The sequence below is a fragment of the Phasianus colchicus genome, chromosome 1 (genome assembly GCF_987193195.1).
Source record: "Phasianus colchicus chromosome 1, bPhaCol1.hap1.1, whole genome shotgun sequence".
Taxonomy (NCBI): domain Eukaryota; kingdom Metazoa; phylum Chordata; class Aves; order Galliformes; family Phasianidae; genus Phasianus; species Phasianus colchicus.
This window is the reverse complement of record NC_143436.1, coordinates 186,456,436-186,483,591: the sequence shown is the minus strand read 5'-3', so window position 1 is coordinate 186,483,591 and position 27,156 is coordinate 186,456,436. Positions and strand designations below refer to the sequence as shown.

Sequence of the window (27,156 nt, the reverse complement as noted above, 5' to 3'; positions counted from 1 at the left end):
TAACCCCTGCTGGCATGAAACTATTGCTCCAATCAGGAGAAAAAAAATCCCAGTTCTCTTGCAAAGAAGGAGAGTGAGCTCCCAGAAGCTGCCAGATGCACATTTTTCTCACCCCTCCTAAAATAGAACTGTAATTTTAATTTACTCAGATGAATGAGCTGTTGACTAAACAGACATTAATTTTAAAATTCACGTTAAGAAAAGAGACACTCGGGATAATTTTGATTGATTTACTTGGCAGAGTTTTGATAGCTACTGAAAAACATACTATTCATGTTTAGGTGAAAAATAAATGGAGTCAATAAGTGTCACTGCATAGTACTAAGAGGTATATACAGCCACATGTAAAAATGCATAAACACAAACATTTCTGTACAGCAACTTTTCTTTTCAGTCTGTATAGAGAAACACTGGTTTATAATATGGGGAAAATATAAAGCAGACGTACATGCAACAAGGACGTGACAGTTACACGGGTCCCACCTGCCTCCCAAGAGTTACAACAACAACAACAAGAATAATAAAAGCCTTTTTTTGGGGGGGAAAAAAAAAAAAAAATTGAAACCTGGAATGTTTTCATGTTGAGGTTTCCAGAGAGCTTCAGATTTCATATATACCTGAAGTTGATTTAAAGGCTTGATTCAAAGCCCTGTGAAGGCAATGGAAAGAATCCATTGGTTTCAGTGAGCTTGGGGTCAGGCCCAGTTATTTAACCACGATCCCATTCTGCCCTCCCCCAAAATCCGAAGTCTGCAGATAAAAATAAACAATCGTATCATACAAAACTTTGTATATAGAATACAAAAGGTAACCGTTGTCTTTTTGTATAAAATACAACTTTCTGATAGTATATTTATTTCACATATGTATAAATATAACCCAAATAATATGATTTTATTATTCCTACCAAAATATTATTACTTTTTGGTTTTGTTTTTTTTTTTTTGTTTTTGTTTTTTTGTTGGTTTTTTTTTTTTTTTTTACAAAAGTTTACAAAACAAATAATTCTTTATATTTACAACCCAATACTGCGAAGAGTGCTCAGTCGATGATGAAAAATAGACTCTAAGGGTAGTGCACTTAGCCATTGCAAAGAAAGGAAAACAAAGATGCTAACTCTGTTTGGACACAGGTGTTCTGAAGAAATGACACTGGATTCAAGTTTTGGTAGCAAGTCTTTTGCCAGCTCCTATTTCAAATGCATCAGGTGTATCTTTACAGGACTGCTGTGGCCTTGCTGGGTTTGCTTAAGACAGAATGCCATTTTGATCCCAGGGATGCCCAGTGTCTCCTCTACTGCCGGCTGGGGCCAACAGTACAAAGCTCAGCATTGAATCCAGCACTGGATGATAGCTTGAAGACTTGGGACCAGCTCCTCAGCTCTGCATTACTTTACATCATTTGAAGATCTGGAAAACAATCTGGTCTCAGTACAGGTGGCTTCTTCAATGGCATGTGAGTGCAGCTGAAGTTAGCAGACTTTAGTGCTCATTGCTTGTGATGAGACTAACCCAGCCTCAGCTTTAGCATCAGAACTGTCTGCTCATACAAGAGGTTGGGTGGTCACTGCTGACCTGCTCACAGATGGTGTGTGTCTCTGTGTGCTGATCTTTGAACTCCTACCTACCATTTCACTCTAGTTTTGCACAGTATATAGGGGATGCATCTGTATCACTCCCAAAGTAGGTAGGGTGCCTACCTACCTCAGTAGCCTGAGCTGAAAAGCTTTTTAAAGACTTGGAAACATCAGTACTGCATGCACCCCAGTGAAAACTGGGGATAAAATGGAGCTTTCTGGGCAGCTGAGCCACCACAGTATGCAAGGCAGCGATGTACAGTGATCACTAGGTGGGGCAGAAGGGACATTCCAGCATGGTTTCTCATATCTCTCATGAACAGCGTGTCTGGGAGTTAATAGCATCACGGATCACCTGCCTCAACTGGTACATCTCACCAAATGCCCATGTTACACCTTTCTTGGAGGTGCTGTCACTTGTGCGTGTGACCATGCTTCCTGAAACATCATGAAAAGTTGTGCCCGCATGAAATGCCCAGTGAGGAATAACTGGAAAAGCCTTATTAAAACCTCACTTGAGAAATAGGTCAGATAAGTGCAGAGGCTATTGTCAGATAGTCTACTCATTCCACTGCCACTAACAAGGATGAATAAAGCACTTGCACGGATGGAGCAGAGCAGTGCCTCTTGGCGCCGAAGCATGTGAACGTAGGCATTGTATTCCTTTGCCACATCTAGTTTTAACTGATTCAGAGGAGACTGTGAAACTCGTCTCACCACATCATTTTAAAGAACAGCATTTTCATTTGAATTGCAAGATCTGTTCCCATTCCTGAATCCGCCTGCCAGACTCACAGTAGAGCCACTTTATTGTGACATGGAACCACTTTCTGATGTTCTTACTGGCCAAGCCTATAGGTGAAAATTTAACATGGTCAAGACTGTTCTCTAGCAGTGAAGTCAATCAATGTGGAACCCATATCCTTACTACTCTGTTCTATTAGCCTTCAATGCACTTGCATTGCTGCAAACTTGCTATGACTCAAGTTAATTTCCTATTGATATACAGAAATTGGTCAAGGAAATGTTAACTGAACCATCCTAAAAAAAAACCAGAACAGATGATTGAGTGGCCAGAAATATTCTTCAAAACAGTTCAATTTACAAGCATAGATGTGGTTGAGTGAATACTGCAGGTAACCCAGGCGGTTAAATGGATGTGTATACATGCTGGTTGCAGAGGCAGCACCCTTGTACTCTGCTGAAAGAAGCTGTGTTGATGTGGACCATTGCTGGACCTCTTAAACTCCCTCATATGCCAAAGGTAAGCTTTGGAAAGTGGAGCCAAATTACTGTGCAGTCAAAATGGTAGTCTCTCCCAGACAGAGAGAATTCCTGCAAAGAAGAACCTGTTTGATAGATTGGGACTGGGCTGAATTACCTGACCTGTGCCTTGGGTTAAGATGAAAATGGGGATACTTGCTGTGGCTTCACTGAGCCACATCATGTATTTGCCCTCCTGTAGGCTGGACTGGGAAAGTAGCCCATGAGGGTCAAAACTGTGAGCACCTTTCTCAATTAATTTGTCCATTAAGTCACTGGTGTTGTTGGGGTAGGGCAAGGTGGCAAAGGGAGGCTCCCAAGCTCTGACATAGTTCACATCATGTCTCCCTCTATGCTCCAAATGTGCTGCTGACAGGAAGGCAGCCTCCTCTGATACTGGCTGCAGGCGCTGGCAAAAGAGAGAAAGCAGAAACTAGAGCACACCGAGTTACATGCTGACGTCTGTTGCACGATCTGTCTCCTTTCCTTGGATGGGACCACTTACCCTTTTGTGTGGTACAAAACATAGGTTTAAAACAAAACCATTGGAAACACAATGTCTGTACTATGTAGAAGTAAACAGTTTCTGTAACGCCATGAGATTTACACAGAGCCTGATCCTGTCAGGGCTGAGTAGTCCCAAGGTAGTTAAGGGCTGCGAAGACAATGACTGAAGATCTCTGGACCACTTGGGCTGCTACTTACACTCAGAGAAATGATGTTTCACAGCCCATACCACTCTCTGGTGCTTCAGTGTGTGGGAAGCTAAGTGTTTTTCCACACAGCACCCACGAGAAGAACTAATGAGTTTGCAATGTGCTGGGCACCAGCGTGAGGAACAGACCCTTCACGTATTCTCACTCCTTTCTGTCAGCCATGACTACCGTTTACATTATCGTTTGATCAGGGAGACATCACTGCTGTTCCTAGAGCAACTCTTCAAACAAGGTGGTCGCCCTATGTGGTATTTTAAAGGATAGCCCAGTTACTGGAGTGTAAGTTAATAAAGCAGACTGTTGGCATCTAAAGAAAAAGCTAACGTCCTTCCTGCTTCTTCATCTGTTTCACCCTTGGCACTGTCACTTACGAGTGGTTCCCCAAAATCTCATCAAGATTGATGTCTTTCATCCAGTCATCATTACCAGGTTCCGTTTTCAGTAAAGAATCTATAAAGTCTGAATCACTGTTGAGTGCAGGTCCTATACTGTCACTCTGCTGGTTCAGAAAGTCAAACGAGAGGTCACTACCATGGTCGCCTGCTTGGTAAGCCCGGGAGTTTTGGTTGGTAGATGTGAAACTGGTAGATGGCAGAGACGACGGAGGTGTCATACTTGTTCCAGGCTGATTCAAGGTAGGCACAGTCTGTCCTCTTAGCTGGTTGGGTCTTACACTTAGACCTCGTAGTGAACCAGCAGATTGTCCATTTACAGTCTGGTGCATTTGGTTCAGAGGAGGCCTCATTTGGACTCCCGCTGTTAATTGATTAGGTGGTGCCAATGCACGCTGAGGAAAATGCTGGTTGCCCATGTTGCGTTGCAAAGACTGGTTAGAATATGGAGTGCCTGTGGGGAAACGGACACCGGCGGGTTTCAGTGCGTCCTGCTGCTTCACAGCAGCTTCTTGCGGGGCCCAGTTCTGAGCAGTGGCCGTAGCTGTGATCATCACATTGGGTGGTCTTTGCACGGGGATACCTGTGGCTCCGTGGTTCAAACTTGGCCTTACTTGCTGTGAGCTGACCACTGACCCAGTCCCAAAAGCAGCTACGTTGTTGCTCTGCGTCATGGTTTGCTGTCGAGACATCATGGCGTTATTCTGACTGGGCAGGACTTGGTTTTGGTTTCTGTGTGGCTGCATTTGGTTCATTCCTGAAGTCACGCTGTACGCACTCGGTTGGTTGCAAGGAAGGCTCCCATAGCAGCCCATACTCCGAGCAGCAGGAACAGAAGGCATTCGGGTCCCAGCAGGGGTGGACATGAGACTGGAGCTCTGAGGCATGATGCTGTGTGTTGAAATTGGGTTTGATAAGGACATGCTGGAGTTCATGCTCACAGCTGGCGAACCACCTGGAAAGGAGAAAACATGCATGTTAAAACATAAATGCGTTGATGCATGGTGTCATTCAAATACCAACTGGTTAAAGATCCTGAATTTCTTGAGTAAGATATCTTGCTCTGATAGGATTTATGTGTACTTGTTCGAAGCCTCAAAGATACCTATCAGCTAATGGGTGGTTTGCTTTATATGAAGCCACTAGTGGTCTTCCCATTTTTTCAGAGGATATCAAATGAACCAGAAGTGGTTCTTGTTGGAAGAGAAATATTGGAATAAGGAGGGATAGACAGAACCAGTGGGAAGGAACGAACACTTTTCTGCCTTTTTTCTTTTTTTTAATAGAAATGATAGAAATGCAGGACAAACCCCCATTTAAGTGAGGTGAGGTTCATACTTCCCTTTTCTCCTGCCCAGCCAGGACTGCATCTCATCCACTTGCAGCACACAGCCTCTGTCCCGGGCAGATGCCAGGAGAGCTGCTCAGTCCTGTGACCTGCTTGCTCCTGTGTGGTGACCAAGCAGCCACGAGACCATTGCTTATGCAGTGCAAGGGTCTGAATTAATTCCAGGCCCCCTTGGCTGTTTGAAGAAGACCAAACATTTTCTAGATATAGACATAGATGTAGATAGCTGAAACCATCTACAAACCCAGGCTGAATTTGACTAACTTTGACTTCATCCCCAGATTTTGTTACGCATTAGTCTGATTGATTATTTTTATCAGTCGGTCCATCATCGATCCTTTCTTATGGTGCAGGTGCTTAAAGACCATGACTGTGTCTGCAGTGCTCTCCAGTATCCCAATGTGTGGCATATTTTCCAGTCCTTCAGTCATTTTCAGCTCTTTTCAAAACTTGCCCATTTTCAGCATCTGATTTCAAGGCTACACACCACAGCTACCCACAGTATTTAATGGCTCTTGCACAACTCCAGAATGGATGCAAAGCAAGCTTTTTATTTCTTGTTCAGCACCAAATCAGACTGTGTCCTTTCAGTTGTATTTGCAGGGAAATCTGGAGGCCTATTAGCCATTTCCTTACATGCCATGTTAATTTTTTATTACTCTTGTTTCTGAATCAAAATATGCAGTACCAAGTTGTATGCTTTGAAGTACGCTACTGAACAACTATTGCCTTTATCAACCAAAGTTGTGGTTTCATTGAAAAAAAAAAAATACCATAACAGTTTGAAAAGATGTCTTTTATGAAAAACCCATGTTGCCTGACATTAATTATATTCTCTTCCTAAATTCTTTATTACATAGGCTACATCAGCTCTCCAGTAATTTTGCTGGGCTCCACATTAGGTCACTATGGCATCAATTACCTAGTTACTCTTTTAATTTTTGTTATGGCTTTAGTTTTCTTCCTTGGAGTTTCAGGGCTAAATAAAAAGCGACATTAAGAATTTGGAGAACCTCTCAGCCAGCTCTTGTAGAATTCTTGAACACAAATCATGCACATACATATTTAAAAAGTCTATGTTTAGTAACAGCTGTTTAATATACTGTTCCTGTTGAAGTTTCACCATAATGATGTTCAGTTCACTGAGACTGGAATAGAATAAAAGAATTATCACATATTTCTGCTGTTTCTGCATTATTTTTACACATATGCTATTGCTGTTTTGTAACGGATGCAAAGGATTCTTTTTTCACTTAAGAACTTGTAAATAATCTCCTCCTAACTCATTATTAACACCAAGTTTGTCTCCGCAACCAGAGTTGCTTATTCCAAGTCAGTATAAACACCTAGACTGAGAAGCTCAGCTTATCCTGGAAGGTGAGCTTTGCATAAATTGGCTCCAAGTAGGAGATGCTTACTTACAAAACAATTCAAGGAGACTGATCTAACTGTAGATGTCCCTATTCATTGCAGAGGAGTCAGACTAGGTGACCATTAAAGGTCCTTCCAACTCAAACGATTCTATGATTCAATGATCTAAAATCTTGAGTCAGGCCCCGAGCTGGGCAGCCCGAGAACAGGAGATGCCCTGAGAAGCCCATCATCAGATTTTCCCGTGTGCTATGCAGAAAAGATCACGGTTAGCCTGTCTTTGACTTTGCAGGTGGTTTTACGCATTGCTTTCCTCTTGTAGGGGTAATAAAGATTGGGACCCTCAGACTTCACTTCCTTAAGCTGCTGGTGAGGTGGAGGAATGGCATAGGAAACATTTCCAAAGACCTGGAACAGCACTGAGGGAGAACAGTCCTCTCTCTGCAGTCAAACTGAAGCAGCTGCAACAGGTTGGTGGGGTCACTGCACACACTGTGGGATGAAGCCCTGTGGGGTGACTCTGCCAGCTATGGGGAGCCCTGAGGGTTGGCATCCTGCTCCTTGTGTAAATGCCACGCATTTTAAGGAGCATGAGCTCAGGACATGGGTTGTACATGTTGCGCAAAAGACAAAGTTTCTCTTTTTTTTCTATTGCTATTTTTATCCTTTTATTTTTAACACAAATATTTTCCATCCTGATTTCTTCCAGATGGGAAGACATTTCTCCTCAAGCATTGCTGCACACAGCAGCTGGACACCCCGGGCAGCAGAGGTTCAAAACACCCTCACTGCCCCATTCACCTGCTGGCGTCAGGGTCTTATTGCTGTGACACAGCACTGGAGGGAAAAGCACAGAGGAATAAAATACTTCACCACATGTCTCCATGTCTCCTTTATGGATTTTTAGTTAACTTTGTTGTTTTTTTTTCTCCCTGACTGACCTGAGCAAAGCTCTTCCCAGAAAAACAGGGAACAGATTCCCTGTGTTGCTGCCTTATGCAAGAGTTTCCTAACCACTCCATCTGGTAGATGTGTAGTGAGCTCCCAGCACAGTCCTTTCTCCCAGGCTCACCCAAAATGCTGCTCTCCTCCCTGGTGTTCCTCAGTGGGGAGATTTGCATGGGCAAGTGCTGCCAATCTCATATGCTGCAAACCCAAGAGATGCGTCTCCAAATGCCACAAAGCCTGGCAAGGAGTCCATCAGATTTCAAACAAAGAGAACAACATAACAATGGCGATCTACTTGTTTTGGAGCCTTTCACAGACGTGGCTGCAGCCATTTCCATGTTCTCTCTCAGGCTAGAGATGTGTTGTTTACAAGTGTAAGCCAAGAATCTCAGTTAATCATTTGATTCCAGGAATGAGGCTTTAAGCAACACACGAAATCACAGGATTCCCTAACAAAGCTGCCAGCACAGTCAAAGCATTTGTTGTAACAGCACAGGAAGTCCCCAGCCAGCAAAGAGGTTCCTGTGGCACTGCCCTCACTGTGCATCAGTGATGCTTGTGCAAATTTACTGAAGACAGGAAACGCTCAGCCTTGTTAGAAAGCAGCAGGTTGTAGAATGCAGCAAGTTTGTCACCGCTGAGACTTTCAAACAGCAAAGCAGTGCATGAACATCTCCATGTTGGTGCTGCATCAGCAGCTTGGGCAGAGGGTGGCAAAGGAGCTGCACTTGAGAACCCATTAAACATGTAAGAGAAAGTGAAGAAGTTCTGCTACAAACGATGGGTAAGAATGAAAGGCTCATATCTGCCCAGGAAGGTTGTGGATTCTGCCCAGGGAGGTTATGGATTGTCCTTCTCTGGAGATATTCAAGACCCTCATGGACACCTACCTGTGCAGCCTGCTGTAGGGGGCCTGCTTTGCAGGGGGGTTGGACTCAATGATCTCTAGAAGTCCCTTTCAACACCTACAATTCTGTGATTCTGTGATATCTCTGCTCCACTTGCAGAGCCAACAGTTAAGGAAAAAAACTAAAACATATATATATATATTTTTTAATATGTTGCATACAGAAATCACTGGAAGGTAAAGATTGCTTTATACTTAAATGCACAAACACTGCAGGATAAAGAACATCCTTGATCCTACCTGCTGCACTCCTTCCGACCTCTTCTCTCTCCACAGCACCTTTTCCTTACTCTGCACTCAGAGCAGCCCACAGCCAACCAGTGATATGAATGGCATGGAAGCCCAGCAGTTCTGTGCTCCCAATCCAGGCTCTCCAAGGAGGACAGGGCTCAGGAGTTAAAACAAAGAACCTGTCTACTCTAGGCAGTTGCGGGTGAACACTGGGACTTTCATTGCACTGCTTGGCTGATTTGTTGAAATGCTGCTTGTAGTGAAGCACTGAGGCATATAAAAAATGGACTAAAAGTTCAAACGGCAGCTCTGGTGCCCATGGTGGCATCATATGTAATCTTAAGAATCAGTGTAAGGGTCTTCATGTTGTAAATAAGCTTCTGTTTGAAGGGAAGAATGTTTCTAGTCTCAATCCCTGAAGCAAGAAGTACCAGAAGAGAAACTTCTGGACAGAGCAAGGCTGCACATTCATGAAGACACCTCTGTATCAGGTATTTCAGTGCATGTTTTCTCCAAGCAGTGCTCAAGGGAGGGGTACCCATAAAATAAGGCCCTTGTTATCAGTGCATGCCTGGCTCTTCTGGAGGAAGAAGTTTCTTTGAGTACAGGGACACTTACCAGGATACTGGTTTGCTTGTTGCATGTTGACCACATTCCTTCTTTGGTCTTTATAGTCCGGTGGTGGTCGTGTCAAGTGTCTGTTCAGCTGATCTTGTGGAGTGATTTTCTCCTAGAGGATGAGAGTAGAATTTTGTTAATTTAGCAAGAAGGGTCCAGACCTGCAAGGTCCACACCTGCCCCTTGGCTTTGTCAATATTTCTCAGCACATTTCACCCATGCTGACCTGGGTGAATGCACAGTTGGCAGAGAGGATTTCAGCTTGTCATTAGACGTGCTTTGTCCTATCTCTCCCTCCTTCATTCTGCCTACATTGGAGGAGCTGCCACAGAAATAAACAAGATCCGTTGCTTTGTCCCCCTCCCGTCTCTTCTCATCATAGATACAATCAGGAGACGTGGCCAGGGCTTTGCATAGACTGTACTGGGATGGCTGTTTATATCACTCACCACTGCCCTGTGTTTCCCTGTACATGTACGTGGCACTGTCTTACTTATTCTAGGAGTGCAAGCACTGGGGAAATGACAGTGAAGAAAGAAAGCTGAAAAAACAATGTAGTAGGGCAGCTTTTTTATTTTGGGCCTGAAGGGACACATACCCAGTGAAAGGAAGATAGAAATCCATGTCCTTGAACTGAAATCTAATTGCCCTGTCCTCATAAAGACTTGCTAAGTGCAGTGCTGGAGTCAGCTGCAAACCTCTCATCAGCATCAACACACAGTGAAGCTAATCTGTTACTGGACACAGATTCTGGCATCTCCAGGGTGTTCCTGCCCTGCAACTTCTTGGTGAGGCTTGGAGCACTGTGTCCAACTCTGGGCTCCTCAGTACAAGACACACACAGACTTAATGGCCACCAACAGAAGGCCACCAAGATGGTGAAAGAACTGGAGCATGTCTCCTGTGAGGAGAAGTGAGAGAGCTGGGACCGTTCAGACTGGAGATGAGGAGGCTCAGGGGGATCTCATTAATGTCCATAAGTACCTGAGGGGTGGATGCAAAGGGGATGGAGACAGAATCTTGTCAGTGGTGCCCAGTGCCAGGACAGGAGGCATAGGCACAAACTGGAACACGAGAGGTTCCCTCTGACCACCAGAAGCACTCCTGTGCTGTGCAGGTGATGGAGCAGTGGCACAGGTTGACCACAGGCTGTGGGATCTCCTCCTTGGAACAGGAGTTGGGCCACATGGACCCAGAGGTCCCTTCCAAATTTAACAACTTTATGATTCTGAGATATGTGGCTTCGTGGCATGAAAATGTGACTTTGACCACCTTAGTCTTGAGTAAGTCATTGCTGGTGTACATGTGCCTCCTGGAGTCAGTCCTACTGGGCAGGTCTCTCTTCACGACATGCTCACCAATGCACCTGAGCTTCGTACTTGCAGGCTTGAGGCTGGCTAATCCACAGCAATTTCCACCCAAAATCTATGGGAAATCATATAAAAGGCTCCCTGTGCTCTTCACTGGGCATGAGGGGAAAAGCCATTTCTGGGCAGTGACCAAGGGCATCCAATGGACCAGTGGCAAATTTGTCTTAAAGAGCTTGGATCTGCTCAGACAGCAAACCAGCTCATCACTGTGTGAGAGGACCAGGCCCGGTGTGTGTCTGAAGCCAGTCAGATTTACTCAGGGCTCTTCTACCTGAAACAGCACACAAGTTGACTTTCTCATGACAATTTTTTTTTTTTTTTCCTGCTGCAAGAGGCACTCAGAAATGCTGGGAGAAAAGTCTTTCTTGTAGTATTTATGCATTTCCTTAATGCATTCTACAAGTGGGATTTATAGAGCTCATTTCAGTATATAGTCAGCCTTGTAAGAAAAAGGCAAGTTAACCTGCAGGTAATCCCAGCAAAAACTGCAGCTAGGCTTTGTGCGTATTGCCATGTCCACAACACAAAGCAAATGAAAGCTGATCAAAAATCTCATTCTGTAGGGTTATTTTAATTTCTGTTTAGCTTTTACTTATTTTTCAGAAGAGCTGTGTGAGCAATTAACTTTTTGTTCTGATAAGAATTCAGAAAACTGCAGCACAGAGCTGAGTGGACACTTCAGTTCTTCTGCATAAATTAAAAAGGTAACAGTTATTTCCTTTATAGGACAATGACATTCTGAATTTCAAACTCAAGTCTTTTTAGTTTGCATTTTTAGAACATTCACACGTTTGTAAACAAAGAGACTTCTATAAAAATATGGATTTTATTTTTTTAGTTGCTTTGAAAATACCCACAGCAAGCTATGGATGTTTTTCCATTTCTGTGCTCTTCCCTGGCGTTCACTAAACATGCCAGTTTTTCTGCATCTGTTTTTATATAGAAGAGAAAGTTTTGGATTCAAAATGCCATGCCAACATGAAAGGGTGTGCGCTGTAAGCTCTCCTGTGGTACATAAGTCATAGGCTGGGGTTCTGGTATCACCCTGACCTGGGGCAGCTGGGATGCCCCTTTGCATTGGCCATGCTCATCTAGCATCTTCAGCAGATTGGACGTGGTATCAGTGGCAGTGCTACTTTAGCAGAACAAAACTAGTGGGTTCTGGGGTCTATCACTTCCATCAACACCACACATATCCCCCTTGCTTCAGTTAACAAGGGAGAGAGAAGAACTGGCTACAATTACCTTGAAATGTACAGAGAGGAATGGAGAAAGAAGAACTCATGGGCAATCCCAGACAAGCACACAGATTTGTTTTGAACACTACTGTCAATGTACCTGCTTACACGTAGGCCCTTTATACCACGCTGCCTAGTTTGCCAAGCCTGGAAGTTAGATTTGCTCTGGAGTCAAGGCAGTTCAGCAGTGCACCTTAGCTTATCTTACAGGGAAAACCACTGAAAATATTCATATGCCTGGGACCAAGCATATCCTTAGTTCTTATAACAAAGCTACAGTAGCTCTGATACTTCAGTTGTTTCATATCAACTGAAGTCATTTTGAAAGGGCACATTGAAGTGCTGAGAAATCTGAGGTACACTCTAGAAGGCCTAGGCTTTGCCAACATGACCTCTGTCTTGGGTACTTTCTTCTCTGTCTTATCTTTCTTTTCTATTATTTCCATAAAAAACCTTTTCCCCGTAAAATAAGGAACTGGAAAGCTTACAGCTTCTGCCAACATCTGCTGCTGTAGGAGGAGTTGTTTTTGCTCCATCATTTGCCGTTGCAGAGCCTGCTTCTTTTCCATCAGTTGCTGATTCAACATTGATTGCTGGGATGAGTTCATGTAACCACTTCCAGTGTTTGGATTTGAGCAAGAACTGGAGTTTGGAGTGGGGCCAGCTCCCTGACCTACCACAGAATGTTGATCCTGAAACAGAAAAAAATGGCTCATGAAGGATGAAAATAATAAGAAGCAACAAGAAAATGAAAGAATCCTTTTTATGCAATTTGCTCAAGTGCAGGGGACAGTGCACAGGCTCCCAGGAAAGTGACTGATACAAAGGCTTTGACAAAATAGGTAAGGGATGGGGTAACTATCGCTCATGGAAGATTATGAAAACTTGCCAGGTGGTTCCAGTGGAAAACCTTGATGTTGTACCAGGAGCCTGGGAAACATTAACAGAAGTAACTGAGCTGTCCTGCAGGCCTTTCAGGAAACTTCCATTGGGCTGCATGGCAGCCTGTTTGACCACAGGGGAACAAACTCTTCATCTGCTGGTTCCTACCACCTGGTGAGCAGCAGCAAGAATTGTTTAGAGACTCATTGCTGGAGAAAATTCATTGCTACAAGTGATATTTACCGTTAGAAAATACAGAAGTCACAAGCTGCAACTTTGCAGTGGGGTGAGTGATGGTATTTTCCTTTGTCCCTTCACCTCCCTCACAAGAACGGTCTCTGAGATTGCTGATTGTCTTCAATTAGCACTAGATTAGCAATTAGATTAAATGAATAGGCTTAGAACTTACTGGCTTCCTTGATAAAACAAATATGTAAGTGGATAGGACCTTTAAGGTCCCTGGTCTTTTTCATGAATCTTAGTATGCTTCCTCCTCCCCATATCATAGAATCATAGCATCATTAAGGTTGGAAAAGACCTCTAAGATCATCTAGTCCAACTGTCCACCTGCCACCAATATTACCCCCTAAACCATGCCCCTAAGTGCTCCTCCTTTCCTGAACACCTCCAGGGATGGTGACTCCACCACATCCCTGGGCAGCCTGTTCATTGCCCGACCATTCTTTCAGAGAATAAGTTTTTCCTTATATTCAATCTATGGGCAGCTTCATGTGGATCAGGTCCTGGGCAACCTGTTTTAGCTGTGCATATCCCTGTTCATTGGAGGGGAGTTGGACTAGACAACCTTTAAAGGTCCCTTTCAACTCTGAGGATTCTGTGATTTTATGTGGAAGGGTTGACAAAAGGTCATCTCAATGAGCAAGGTACTTGGGAAGTCCAGACTGTATATTCAGGATGAAAACAGACATGGGATGAGAATACGTTGCTCATTTTCTTTTAACCATGGTTTCTGTTGACAGAAATATGTTTTCTGTCTACTTGCTCCACCAGTGTTTGCTACTTGGATCTTCACCAAATGTGGAAAAGTACTTTCTCAATCAGCACACAAAAATGTGTTAGCCCACAAAAATATTCAGCCCATGTTGGATCACTCGATAGTCAGGTGCTCCTTAGCTGCAAGAAAACAGGACTGAAGAGGTCACAACTGTCATGAGAAACATCAGTTTTCTGAACTCTGCTTTGTTGCAATTCACCATAGGAACCAGCTGGTGAATTCTGTATAACTTGATATCCAGCAGCGTATTTTGACACAGCACTGGAGCAAATCCATGGCAAGGGCAGCGTGATGCCCCATGGAGTGGCACTTCTCAGTCCTGAGGTGTAGCCCCAGGGTGAAGCCCTGCTCCATGACCACGGCCTCTCATGGCATCCGGGGAAAGAAGGGCCAACCAACAGTGAAAGAAGGGTGGGCCGGGCTGCCTTCCATGGCCAGCAGAGCACAGGGCACCGATGGCAATCACTCTGAAAACCCCAGGAAAGCTCATTTCCGCGTCTTAGCTTTTGCTCGGCACACAAAAGCACCCTCTCACACACAGTAACATGCATACTGCAAACTAATCCAACTTATCTTTATACCATCTGGCATGGAAGAAACACAATGATTGTTGGAGTTATTTCTATTTTAAAATAATTCTGTGGCTTTTAGATGGGGCTACACGAGTGCAGAGCTAGCTGGATGCAAGTTTTTGATGTCTCCTAATGAAATAAAAACTGTGACTTTCTTCTGGAGCCACCTGCAGCCCCCAGGGCAGTGTTACAAACCCACCCTTGAAAATTTATTGGGCTCTTACACAATTATATCCCGCACACTTTCCTTTGGTTCCAGAAGGAATCCGGGATTGCTCAGCACTGCCACATTTTTCAGCCCTTATGTTAGCTGCAAGATAGAAACTACCTCCTCTCAACAGACCTGCTTGCCAAGTTGTTGCGCAAACTTTTTTGTCTTTCTTAAAATATTTTGAAAAGAAAAATATGTTACAATAAATTGGCTTTGACTTCTATATTCAAATGACACTCTAGCTTGAACCCAGCCACATGTTATATCCATTAATAGAATTCATCTGTTGTGTTTTTGCACAGATAATGCAGGCTCCACCAAATGTGCTTTCATAGTCCGGTCTAAAAAAAAACAACCCCAAAACCAACAACGACAACAGACCAACAAAGCCCAACCTTTTCTCTCTCCCTTATCCCCTGCCAGCCCCTCTGAGCCGTGGGGAGGGACTTTGTTTAACATAAACTGGGCAGCGTCCATTCAAGCTACCTATCAAAGAAAGCTTTTCTCTAACAGCAATTGGCACGATGCGCTCGCTGCTTGGCAAAAAGGCCCTGAGAAAACAGTATAAATCAGGGACTCGGAGCCAGTTTGCTTTTATGCATTCAGTCCTTTCAGTGTTGCTCATGAAATGTCAGTGTGAGTCGATGAGGCCGCGTTGTGCTCCTCATCCAGTCGTGCTCCCATGGGTGGAGGCAGAGGAGGCAGAGCAGCTCCAGCAGCACGGTGATGAGCTGTGGACTCTTCCTAAAGCCCCTCGCTCACATCCCTGTGGACCAGGAGTTGTTTCACTGCCACTGGTGACATCTCTCACCAAAGTTACTGGGAGATACAGGACTGACGAGCTGCAGGAGAGCAGCAGGGACAGTGAGACGAGATGGCGCAGAGCTGGGAGCACAGCCGGGCTTTTGTTTGCCAGCACCACAAAGGACATTATGCTCAAATGTTTAGATCAGCAGTAAATCAAAGCATTTAAGATCGGATTTGCCTTTCGCTTTCCCTGCTGCAACTGACTTGTATTCATACACATAAAGAGAGGCTTTGGCTTCTAACTTACATATGTGTTAGAATAATAAATCTTTTTCTTTTTCTTTTTCTTTTTCTTTTTCTTTTTCTTTTTCTTTTTCTTTTTCTTTTTCTTTTTCTTTTTCTTTTTCTTTTTCTTTTTCTTTTTCTTTTTCTTTTTCTTTTTCTTTTTCTTTTTTTTCTTTTCCTTTTTTCCTTTTTTCTCTCCTCTCCTCTCCTCTCCTCTCCTCTCCTCTCCTCTCCTCTCCTCTCCTCTCCTCTCCTCTCCTCTCCTCTCCTCTCCTCTCCTCTCCTCTCCTCTCCTCTCCTCTCCTCTCCTCTCCTCTCCTCTCCTCTCCTCTCCTCTCCTCTCCTCTCCTCTCCTCTCCTCTCCTCTCCTCTCCTCTCCTCTCCTCTCCTCCAGAGTCACTCCATGCAGTAACTTCAGATCTGGGCTCCTGACCTGTTTGTTTGACAGCATGGTTGCCATGCAGACCTTGGGAGCACCAATCCCATTTTGCAAAGCAGATGACAATAAGCCTGGCCTTCTGCCCCTGTGGATGGACCAAGGAAGTCCATTTGTGGCAGGAACACAGGCAAATGGAGCAGAGCATCTCCACTGGGCTGTCCCATCCTGGCTGTGTCTTGGACAGGCTTTACCTGCCCAGGGAATGAGTCTTTTCCTCACAATTTATTTCTCCCCATTCTGCAGACCTGGCTGGTGGGCTTGGGTATGGCTGAGTATTAAATCTGTTGCCCCTTATGTGATCATTCCAGATGTTGAGGTTGACTCATGTTGGTCTTCTCCACAAAGCTAGTAAAGGCAGAATCATTAAGGAAAACTGGGGATCAATCACAGCTTTTATGCTGCAGCAGTAATAGCAGTGTGCAGCTGGAGAGGGATTTCAGCATGGTTAGGAGTTGGCAGGACTTCTCTACCACCAGAGAAATCTGCAGCCCTCACCCTTCCTCTCTTCTTGTCAGGAACCCCTGAATGTCTTCTCCAGTTCACTGTTCAGGAGCTGATAGGGACAACTGATTACAGAAGCGTGTGCAAACCTTTTGCCTCCTACTCCCTGAAATGCCTTGGGTTGATGAATAGTTTTGTGGGACAGAAACAATTGGCCAATTTTCTGCTAAACCACAATGCCTGCAGAAGCTGCTGCCTTCTCAGCCAGGAGAGCTGGCACTAAAGTGGCAGGACGGGCTCCTGGGTCTCGTAGATTTTCTGTCAAAAAGGGAGGAGAATTAAAAGAAAAAAAGCAAAAGGCTTCAGAGCTATTCACTGAAGCTCACTCAGTGACAGAAGAGGCTCACTGGAAACTGCTTCCCCAGGCCAGAGCTGGTGTTCATCTGGTGACCAACTTGTGCCTTCCATCCCCATTCATACTCAGTGTAATTTAGGCAATTGGCTTAATGGGATGTTTAGAGTTAGCATGGTGGAGATCATAGAGCCAGAGAATTACAGAATCATTAAGGTTGGAAAAGACCTCTATGCTCACTTAGTCCAACTGCCAGCCCACCACCACCATGCCCACTGATACGTCCCTCAGAGCCACATCTCCATGGTTCCTGAACACCTCCAGGGACAGCGACTGCATCACCTCCCTGGGCAGCCTGTGCCAATGCATCACCACTCTTTTTGAGAAAAAATGTTTCCTCATAACTAACCTTGCTGCCTGCAGGAAAGCAAAACTGCAGTAGGACGGTGGCAGGGTGCCTGCAGAGTGAGAGCTCCTTTAGTGATAGTGAAAAAGCAAAAGTGTTTTCTTATTTTTAGGAATAACTCCCACTCCTGATTGGAATGCAGAGGGCTGCTTTCTGCGCCTGTGAGAGCCCCGTGCAGTTCCTGGGTTATGCTCATTTGCAACAGCTGAGGTTGTGATTTGTGTATCAGGGCTGGAAATAACACAGACCATGCAGAACCATAGCCAGCCCAGTCCTCCCTTCCCTTATCGCTCGCTCAGCCCAACTGGGGTGTAAAACAGTACTTTGCTGAGCACCTTAGACTCATTCCATCTTTTTGTATCTGAGGAACTAACAGCATAAAAGCGAATCTCCTGAGTTCAGATCCAAAACCAAAAGCTTAGAACAGATTCTCTCCAAATCCCTTCACTACACAGAGGCACTAGGCTGTATAATTAGGCTCTAGGTGCCTAATTTAGACAACTGAGTTAGGAGCCCGAATTAGATGATAGGAACATTCCCCTTCACTCCTAATTTTAGATGCTTATAGTCACACCTAAGCAAGATGCCTGGCAGAGTGACTGTGAACACTCAAGCATTGGCAAATGGCTTTTTAAGTTTGTTGAACAGAGCGACCTAAAAGCATCTCAAGTGAATTGTAGAATATATTGTTATAGGCTGAATTTCTCCTCATATCCCACCAGGAGGGTTTTATAGGTTCTTGCAAGATCAAATTCATAGGTATATTTGAGAATCTCAGTTAGACGAAATTAGAAGAAATAATGCTTGAAAAAAACCCTGAAAATTGCAAGATCCTGAGACTTGTTTTCCTGTGTCTATTACCTATAGACAGAGCTGGGAGAAGAGTGCAAAATGTTTCCATTCAGGAGTTTTCTGGAATGTTTATAAGAAGTTCAGTCACACAGGGCCATCTCCTGTGTTTTTCTCCTGTGAACAGTCTGAGTTCTCAGCACAAATATTTCAGGGCCATATTTCCAAAGCACACGCACAAGGAATCACAGACACCAGCATTTGTGATTTCACAAGCCTAGGCTGACTGCCAGAAATACTTGTGCCTTTGTCCAACCAGAGAAAAGAAGTAAACACTGTGTCACTCCTCCAACAAATCAAGCAGTGGAGCTCAAAGAGGAAACGTGGACCCATCTCTCCAGATGTTACAGAGCTGGGAATGGTCATGACAAGAGTGAGTGCACTCCACATTTCTGCAGCCTCTGGCAGGACTCACCCTTCAAGTGATGGGTTTGGAAGGAAACCTCTCCTGCAGCAGATGCCCAACAACAAAGGGGATGGCCTCAAGTTGCACCAGGAAAGGTTCAGGTTGGATAACAGGAAAAACTTCTCAACAAGAGTGGTGACACAGGCTGCCCAGGGAGTGGTGCAGTCGCCATCCCTGGAGGTGTTCAACAACCATGGAGATGTGGCACTGAAGGACGTGGTGTGTGGGCATGGTGGGGGTGGGTTGATGGTTGGACTGGGTGAGCTTAGAGGTCTTTTCCAATCTTAATGATTCTGTGATTCTGTGTCCTTCAGCACAGCCAGCTCCTTCTGGGACAGCTGGGCAGGGTGGATGCTTTCATGGGGCACAGCGTTCTGCCACCCAGCACAAGCTGAGTGCATACCTGCAGAGTCCCAAGAAGCAGCAAGAGAACAAGAGTGAGAGATGGTGTGGTGTTTTTTTTTTTTTTTTTTTTTTGATGCCTCAGTGATTTTATTCCGCATAAATTCAGTATCTGTCACGAAAGGTAGAACTATAATATTTTAAAAGTTTACAGATAAAAATAATTAAAAATGATGCTGTGCACAATCTCCCAGCTAAAAATGGGTGATGTGATATCACACAGGGGTCTATCTCCACTTTGGGTGAGAAGCCAGAAGAAGGAATTTTACACATAGATAGTTATTTGCATAGTTCTCCCTAGAAATCTTTTACAGCTTTTTACCTTTCAGCACCAAAAGCGAGCCGCTCACCCTCTGAGATCCCTGTGAACTGGTTCTCAGCCACCAGTGATTTATGTGTTGCCTTGCCATAATCCCCAGGAAAGAGGCGGCCACTTGCTGAAGAGTTGCAGCCCTATAACCACTAGCAGGCACTCTTACAACAACATTTTCACCCAAACTCATTAAAATCGGGCAAAGTGGGAGCTGTGTCTTGCACGGACCGTGGACCAGCTCCAGCTCTTGCACAATCACATAGCAACAGACCCAGAACAGAGCCTCATTACCAGCCTTGTCCAACAAGCCAGTCTTTAACGAGAACAAAGGTTGACAGTGATTAATCATTAAGCAGTTTCTTGTTCCCTTCTGCACGTGTTGGAGGCAGCCTCCCGCCGAGGCAGTCTGGCACGTTTCCTGTCTGTGCTGTACCATGGCCCGCGGATGGACACACAGACGTCGTTCCCAAAAGCCAAGCACGCAGCCCAATGCCTGTCCCAACTCTTGAGCATGGCCAACCCTGAGCGTGTGTGTGCTCTGCAGAAGTCACAAACATCCAGCTGACATCTGATCGCTGGGTGTGCAGCCTCAACGGCCTAAGTGGGGCTTGCTCACATCTGAAGTTTTCCCAGAGACTTCGAGGATGGATTCAATGTTCAACCGTGATGAACTTTTAGTGCAATCTTTGGGCACAGTGTACGTATGTAGGTCTCCATCTTAGAAAGATGTTATTTATTTGTAATGAAAATAACATGCACGTGTTGAAAATTCAGCAGAGGAGGTTGTTGTGAAATGTCAGCACAGGAATGTTGGCTCCATCAGAGCTGATGGCAAAACTCCAGCTGACTTCAGCAGGGCCACAAGTTGTCCCCAGGTCTCCATCAGCCATGAGGACATGGTGACACTCTTGGCTCAGCATGACGTCAGGTTACATCTTCTGGTTCAGGCAGGTACCAGCACTGAGACTCCGCAAACGCACCCTGGAGGTCTATGGGGAGCTCTCTGTTCTAACTTAACATTGAAATAAGTATGCCAATAAACATAAATAATGAATACTATCAGGTTTTTCACAAGATCAGAGACATACTGATTTGCTCTACCTTAGCATCATCATTTACAGTGTCTGTATAATGCAGTAACCATGTTGTGGCGAGCCAAGCCCTTTGCCTTATCCCACAGTTGCAGGAAACCAAATTAGAGAGGTTGAAGATGCTACTCTTCCAGCTAAAGCAGGAGCTGGTTCTGCCTGGTGCTCCAGGGCGAGGTACATTCATGCTTGCAGGCTCTCCATGAAGGAGTGGTACTTTCCAGTTAAGTGAGAACTTCCTAACGTGACTGAATGAAACACTTCTGATCATCTGTCTGTATCTTTAATGAGAGTATATATTGTCTGTGGATATGCATACCTTGTTCATCCAGATGTTCTTGTCTCATTGCCAAGTGTGTATTGTCATTCCCCCCAAATAGCTAGCCTGAAGATGATACAGAGCACAGAAAATTTCAGCCCACTCAGAAAAGGCATAAGCAATCAGAGACAGGATCTTGGAAAAGGAGATGTTGGGAACTGGGTGACAGGAGGCACTCTTATACAGATGTGCTCACACAGAACCACCCAGTTTGCAGAGAAGTTCTAAAAATGACACTGAAGTCTGTTTCTCTTCTTGATCATAAACATTAATGCGAAGTTCAATAGAAAATCATTGTAGTTGTTTTTTCCTCCTGATTTCCACACTACTCTCTAGTTTAGCTTCTCCCATTGGCATTTATCTAGGTTTTCTTTGCACCTTCCATGTCTCTCCTGGTCTAGGACTCATCCTCCCCATTAATTCCAGTCTAAACACCTCTAAATAACAATCATAAAACAAATGAGATGGTGAAGTAATGTGAAAAATTTCCTCAAGCAACAAAACAAAGCAAAGCAAACACCACAAAATGCTTTTCTGTGAGAGGGCAGGAGGGAGCAGGCAACCTGAACACAATGTTTAATGAAGAAAGAATAATTAAATACAAAGAACAACAACAACAGAAAAACCACATCACTGGGACCAAACACTTGAATACAAATGGGCACAACATGGGTGACACAACTGTCAGAGACACATTAAGATCAAAGCTGTCCTGCTGAGAATATGCAGCCAGAACACGAGCATCCCCAAACCAGAGCCTCCTGGGATATGCTTTCTAAACTCACAGCTCTGGTGGAAAACAATGCCGAATGCTGAAAAGCAATGCAGGGGGAATGCCTCTGACCTGCATCTGCATGTGCTGATCAAAGCTTTGGGTGGGAGCCCTGGGACATGTAGGGGGATTGATCTCTTTGTTCCGTGCTGCCTGTCACAGGACAATGACGGATGCTAGAAGAGATCAGCATCCAAGCTGGAGACCAAGCATCACCAGGCACAGGGAGAGCAGCAAATTAAAATCACAGAATCATTAAGGTAGGAAAAGACCTCTAAGATCATCAAATCCAACCATCAACCCATCACTAAATCACATCATTGAGTGCCACATCCACGTGTTTCTTGAGCACCTCTAGGGATGGTGATTCCACCACTTCCCTGAGCAAATCATCCCCCCCGGAGACAGCCCTGGACTTGTGCAGAACACGAGGCTCAAGATGAGCAAGTAAGGCCAGCTATCCTCTCCACGTTCAACTTGTGTACAGCCCAAGCTGCACCCTTCTCTTGTCCTGATGAGCGACCTCTGCAATCATTGCTGTACTGTAATTTGAGGGGGACTAATTTCATAAAATCACAGGATCGTAGCATTGAGTTGGAAGGGATCCTTAAAGGTCATCTAGCCCTACTCCCTTGCAATGAACAGGGACATCTCAGAGCATTGTCCAGCCTGACCTCCAGGGATGGGGCATCCATCACATCTTTGAGCAACCAGTGCCATTGTTTCACTACCTTTATCATAAAAAACTTTTTCCTTAAATCCAATCTAAATCTTCCTTCATGAGACTTAGGCTCTAGCCATCCCCTACTGATATCTTGACAATGTGATAAAAATGATTCCAACAGTCACAGCAACCTGAGCCACAGCTGACAGAACTACTTTCCTTGGTCTGTTTGTACCAGCAGCAGTTTCACTGCAAAGAGAAAAATACCAGGTTTCACTCAAGATGGAGGAGGCAGTGTGGATTAATAGAGTATCTTGGAGGCTCTCAGAGCTGATCTGAGGGCACTGGGGCCAGATGGAGCTCACCCACCTCTGATTTCAGCCATGCAGAGTTTGCCTGCCCAGGATCCCCGTTGTGGAAACTCATCTGCTGCTCACTGCCCCTCTAGTAGCATTGCTGGACATGAGAGAGATGTTTTCTTTTTTATCTGGCGTCTCAAGAAGAAAAGGTTAATTGAAAGTGACAGAAGGCCACTAAGCACAGTGCAATGGCACAGGCTCTTCAAGGAGAGCCAGGCATCTCCCTGAGCTTAAAGAAATGTCCAATAGTACGTGGATGTAGTGCTTAGTTTCTTCTGTTTTTTATGTCCAACCTTCAGAAATCTGAAATGGAGCCAGTACAGAGGCCAAATAGCTCAGTCCACCAGGGACTATTGGACAACATGCTGGGGAGGAGTTATCTGCGAAAGGGCTTCCTTAAATCAGATGAAGTCGGAAGGAATTCTACTTCTGGCGTTTATTTAAGCTATTTGCTGCCCAAATCTTGCAGCGTGGGAAATGAAAAGAGACTATCCAAGGCCTGCCACATTCCAGCTATCAGATAAAGTGCAACTCAGGAGAATGGGGAGGTGGATGCCAATTAAAACCCTAATGGGCTTCTTCGGTTTACTTTGCATTATTCTTGTGCAAGAGCAGTGAAGGACCTGTTTTCTATCTCCCTTTTTTTAGAAAGAGCTGCATTTAACAGGTGGACAATATCACAAGTCCTCAGCAGGGGAAAGTGCAAAGGCAACTGTCTGTGCCTCCAAATCATCCTCACATGGCACTGTGGTGATTCCCACATAAGAAGCAACTAATAAAGAAATTTCTGGTGAACATCACACTGCTCATCTTTTCCCCAACAATTTGAAGAGGCTGAGTACAATCCACAAGGAAGAGAACAAACAGACATGAGAATGATGCAACCTGTTGCAGGTCACAACCCTACAATTTACTCTCAGGATTTTCAGGTGACAGAGTAAATCCTTCCCACTGCCTGGTGGCAGAGCTGAGGAGAAGGCTGTACAATAAGGAGCTTTTCATAGGCATCTACAATGCCTGTTGAGATGTGTTGGACCATATAGCTCAGAGAGAACATTGATGTAGGCTGAGGTTAAACTACATTATGCAAATGCTTAGAAAGCAGAGATTTTTTTATTATTTTTTTAAAAAAGAGTTGGCTTGGCCTGGTTTGGCTTGGCCAGAGGTCATCCTTTTGCAGATCTGACAGACCGACAACAATTCAGGACAAGCGAGAAGCATTCATTGACTGCAAAGTTGGGTTATGTAGGATTTCAGATATTATAAGTCTGCATATTTGTTCTGCTTGTTCACTTGTTTTTTTGCCCTTAAAAGCAAACATTTGATTCAGTCTCGGGCAATAGAGAGTACATTACTCCTTTAGCTTCAAAATATGGTTTAAATGTGACTTACTTGGCTCACTGGTTTGTACTGTGTTGTACAGAACTAAATTTTACTCAAAGCAAATAGCTGCTCCTGCAAGTGATCTTCCCTCTGGGACACACGCAAAAGTTCCTGGTCAATTTTTTGGATGAAGGAGGCAGAAGTCTACCAGGATGGAGACTTCATGGATTCGGAAGAGGAGGCTCTGACAGAGAAGATTTTACCTCCACCAAAAGGGAAAAGCCTTGTGATTATGAGATCACATTATTTAGAATACCATGATAATAACTCGAAACTGAGCCGCAAGGAATTCTGATGTGACATTTGGGAGGTGAAGCTGGTTTGACACTAAGAATCTCCATAAATAGTACTAACGTTAGCAAGAGTCTTGATAAAGCATCTCTAAACTGCTGTGAACCTCTTGTTATTACAATATAGAAATGATATGACAGCAAATAATGTGAGTTTTAAACAACAGCATACAGTACCTCAAATGGATGCTGAAATATGTGTGATTATGCAAATTAGATGGCTTGGGATGGGTAGGGCTAGCAAAGGGTGGATTTAAGCTTGGCATGCTGAAGAGCAGAACATCTCGTTGTCCAGACTAAAGAGGTATCAAACTCAGGGAATAACTCCTTGCTAGAAAGATCTTGCTGTGTAAAAATACTTCCTTGATTTTAATAATAGGAATGTTAACTGTGCCTCTTATGCTTTTCTATAATAATTGCTGTGTGACTAATCTGAGTTGAATCTAATGAAAATATAGGGTTGATTATCTAATCTCAATCTAATCTGACAGCAGCAACCCACATTTGCTGTTCTGCTGTGCACTCCAATTTGGACCACCTACTCTACATGGGTAATTAGGTGTCGCAACTACTATAGCATCTAATTCACGGCAGTGCTGAGTGATTCAGACAGCTGTTTGAATACCAGTCCCTGCTTTCATAGACATGCAATGGACAGGAACTACTGGCAACCTTGTTTATAGCAGGGGGGTTGGAACTGGATCACCTATAAGGTTCCTTTCAACCTTTCAACCCATGCCATTCTATGATTTTGCGATTCAATGATACTGTGTTGTCCTGTTTAGGAGCCTGAAATTTCACGGACACCAAGGCTGGCGTTCAAGGAACGTTTGGATTTTGTGTTGAGGGACATGGTTTAGTGAGAACTACTGGTGATGGGTGGATGGTTGGACTGGATGATCTTGAAGGTCTTTTCCAACCTTGGTGATTTTGTGATTCTGTGAAGCAATATGCTTACATGTCTTAATTTTCTCTTCTGGACATAATAGGGATATCACTAAAATTCAAAGACCCTCCTCATAATTACACTTCAAATACTTTTCTACGCAGTTCTGAGTATTTTCATTGTGTCCCACATAAAGATATTTCCCATATTTGCAGTACCGTTCTTTTGCCCAGCTGTGAGGATGAACTGAAGTTTATTTTGTTTGGGATGGTCTGGTTGAAAACCAGAGAGCCTAGGAAGCCCTAGGAAGAAGGTTAGTGCCGTGGGAGAAGATTAGTGCCATGGTGAATCTGGGCCAAAATACCAACTTCTTCTGCCATTGTTTCCTACAAGCCCTGTACAGCCAAAACCATTACCAGACAAGAAGGCTGAATAATACTATTATTCTTGAGTCACCAACATAATATTTTCCATTCCTTACACTTCTGAAAAAAATTAACGTACTGACAGGGCAGCAAACCTGCCTTTAATCACTTCATTTAGCCTGCAGAAACCATGGCACTGACAACAAACTTGGGGAATGCAGAGACCAATCTCCTTCAGAGCTCAACCTGTGAAAGCATGGGTGGAGTGAATGGGGAATGCTTCTTCTTGCGTAATTCAGGGATTTCCAGGTTTCACTGCTTGTTGGTGCAAGGTGTATGAGACCTGGAAAGACACAGCCATGGAGCAGCATTTTGAATGAGGAGAAGTGTGTTTTAGAAAAGTCCTATTACACTGAATCATGTGGAAGGGAAAGCTTGCAGCAGAATGTTGTTCAAGTGTAGACCATAGGAGTAATCTACATGCATTTAGATCTTAAACTAAATGTTCCCTGTGTTCACTGCTCCTGATTTTAATAGGAACTTGCATTTTGTGTCCTGCCTGACTGTGGCTGGTGCTGTCACTAAGGGACATGGAGATGTGCAGGGAACTCCAAATCAAAACACCCTCACACAGATGTATTTGCTTCCTTCTGGCCTGCTCCTCCCAACGTTTTCTGGGGGAATTACTCCAACTAATGCCCATCTTGTGCACACAGTCATTTTGCAAGGATAAGGGATGATCTAATGTATTTTCCTCCCTTGCTCAAATCAGACTTATCTAGTCTTTGTCCACAAACACTGCATGACCTGATTTTCCTCTCTGAGATAAGTCTTCCTAAGCTGCTAAAAGCTGGTCTGAAAAGCCAGCTCAGAGGTCAAGTGAGCAGGATTTCACGATTTGCTGGATACCTTTAAGGAGAAAATGAAAGCTTTGGGTTACACCCCTAGTCTGCCAGCATTAGACATAAGCTGGCTCCAATGAAATCATGCAGTTCTCAGCCCACCAGGGGAAAGCACAGCCTTCTTGAGACACAGTGCCCTAGCTACAGCAGCTATTATTTTAGATAAATGAAAATAAAGGGAAAAAGATATCCTAAGGGCCAGACTCACACCCTACAATCTGGTGTGAGTGAAAGTCTCCAGAGAGTCACAGGGACGGTGCCCTTTCTTTGCTCCATGAGCTCTTGAAGTGGGAAAACTGTTGAAATTAAAGATTAAACTCCCACCAACACAAGCAAGGCCATGGGCTCCCCTCCTGCTTCCCAGGGCATTCATGTAGCTCTGCACACAGGAGGATCACATGCCTCTGCAAGGAGCAGATATTTAGAAGCATGAAAAATGCACGCTGAAAATATGTGGCATAAATGGCACAATGGTTTTATAGATAAGCAGATGGCAGCTGATCTATTCCTTCCTAACAAAGAGGGACAGCCCTCGGTACAGCTGAGAGACCTATCAACATCTTTGATATCATTGTTCTTGGGGGAATGGCTGAATAAAGGGGCTCTGTCTTTTTGAGTGTAATTACAACTGATTTTTTTTTCCTGATAAAGAATGTAGCCACTGAGCCATAATGACATTATTTGATGACTTAAATTCATCCTCTAATCCCTCCAAAATGGTATAAATTATTGAATAAGTCACTCAACCCTACAAAAACACTTTAAAAACATTTTGTTCAGCCTGATAGAGATCAGACAGAATGTAGCAAGAGTTACAGTAAATTAGACTC

The 27,156-nt window shown here is 44.2% G+C and overlaps 1 protein-coding gene across 1 annotated transcript in view; it reads right to left on the bottom strand.

The window, feature by feature from the left end:
- Nucleotides 1–216: 216 nt before the first annotated feature.
- Nucleotides 217–27,156, bottom strand: part of MAML2 (mastermind like transcriptional coactivator 2) — a 205,591-nt gene continuing 178,651 nt past the window's right edge. Inside the window, exons 3-5 of the mRNA XM_031616146.2 lie at nt 12,467–12,670; nt 9,371–9,482; nt 217–4,902 (exon numbers count right to left, since the gene is read on the bottom strand). Of these exons, the coding sequence (XP_031472006.2) occupies nt 3,923–4,902; nt 9,371–9,482; nt 12,467–12,670 (1,296 nt within the window). The 3' untranslated portion in view covers nt 217–3,922. The remainder of the gene's footprint in view (nt 4,903–9,370; nt 9,483–12,466; nt 12,671–27,156) is intronic.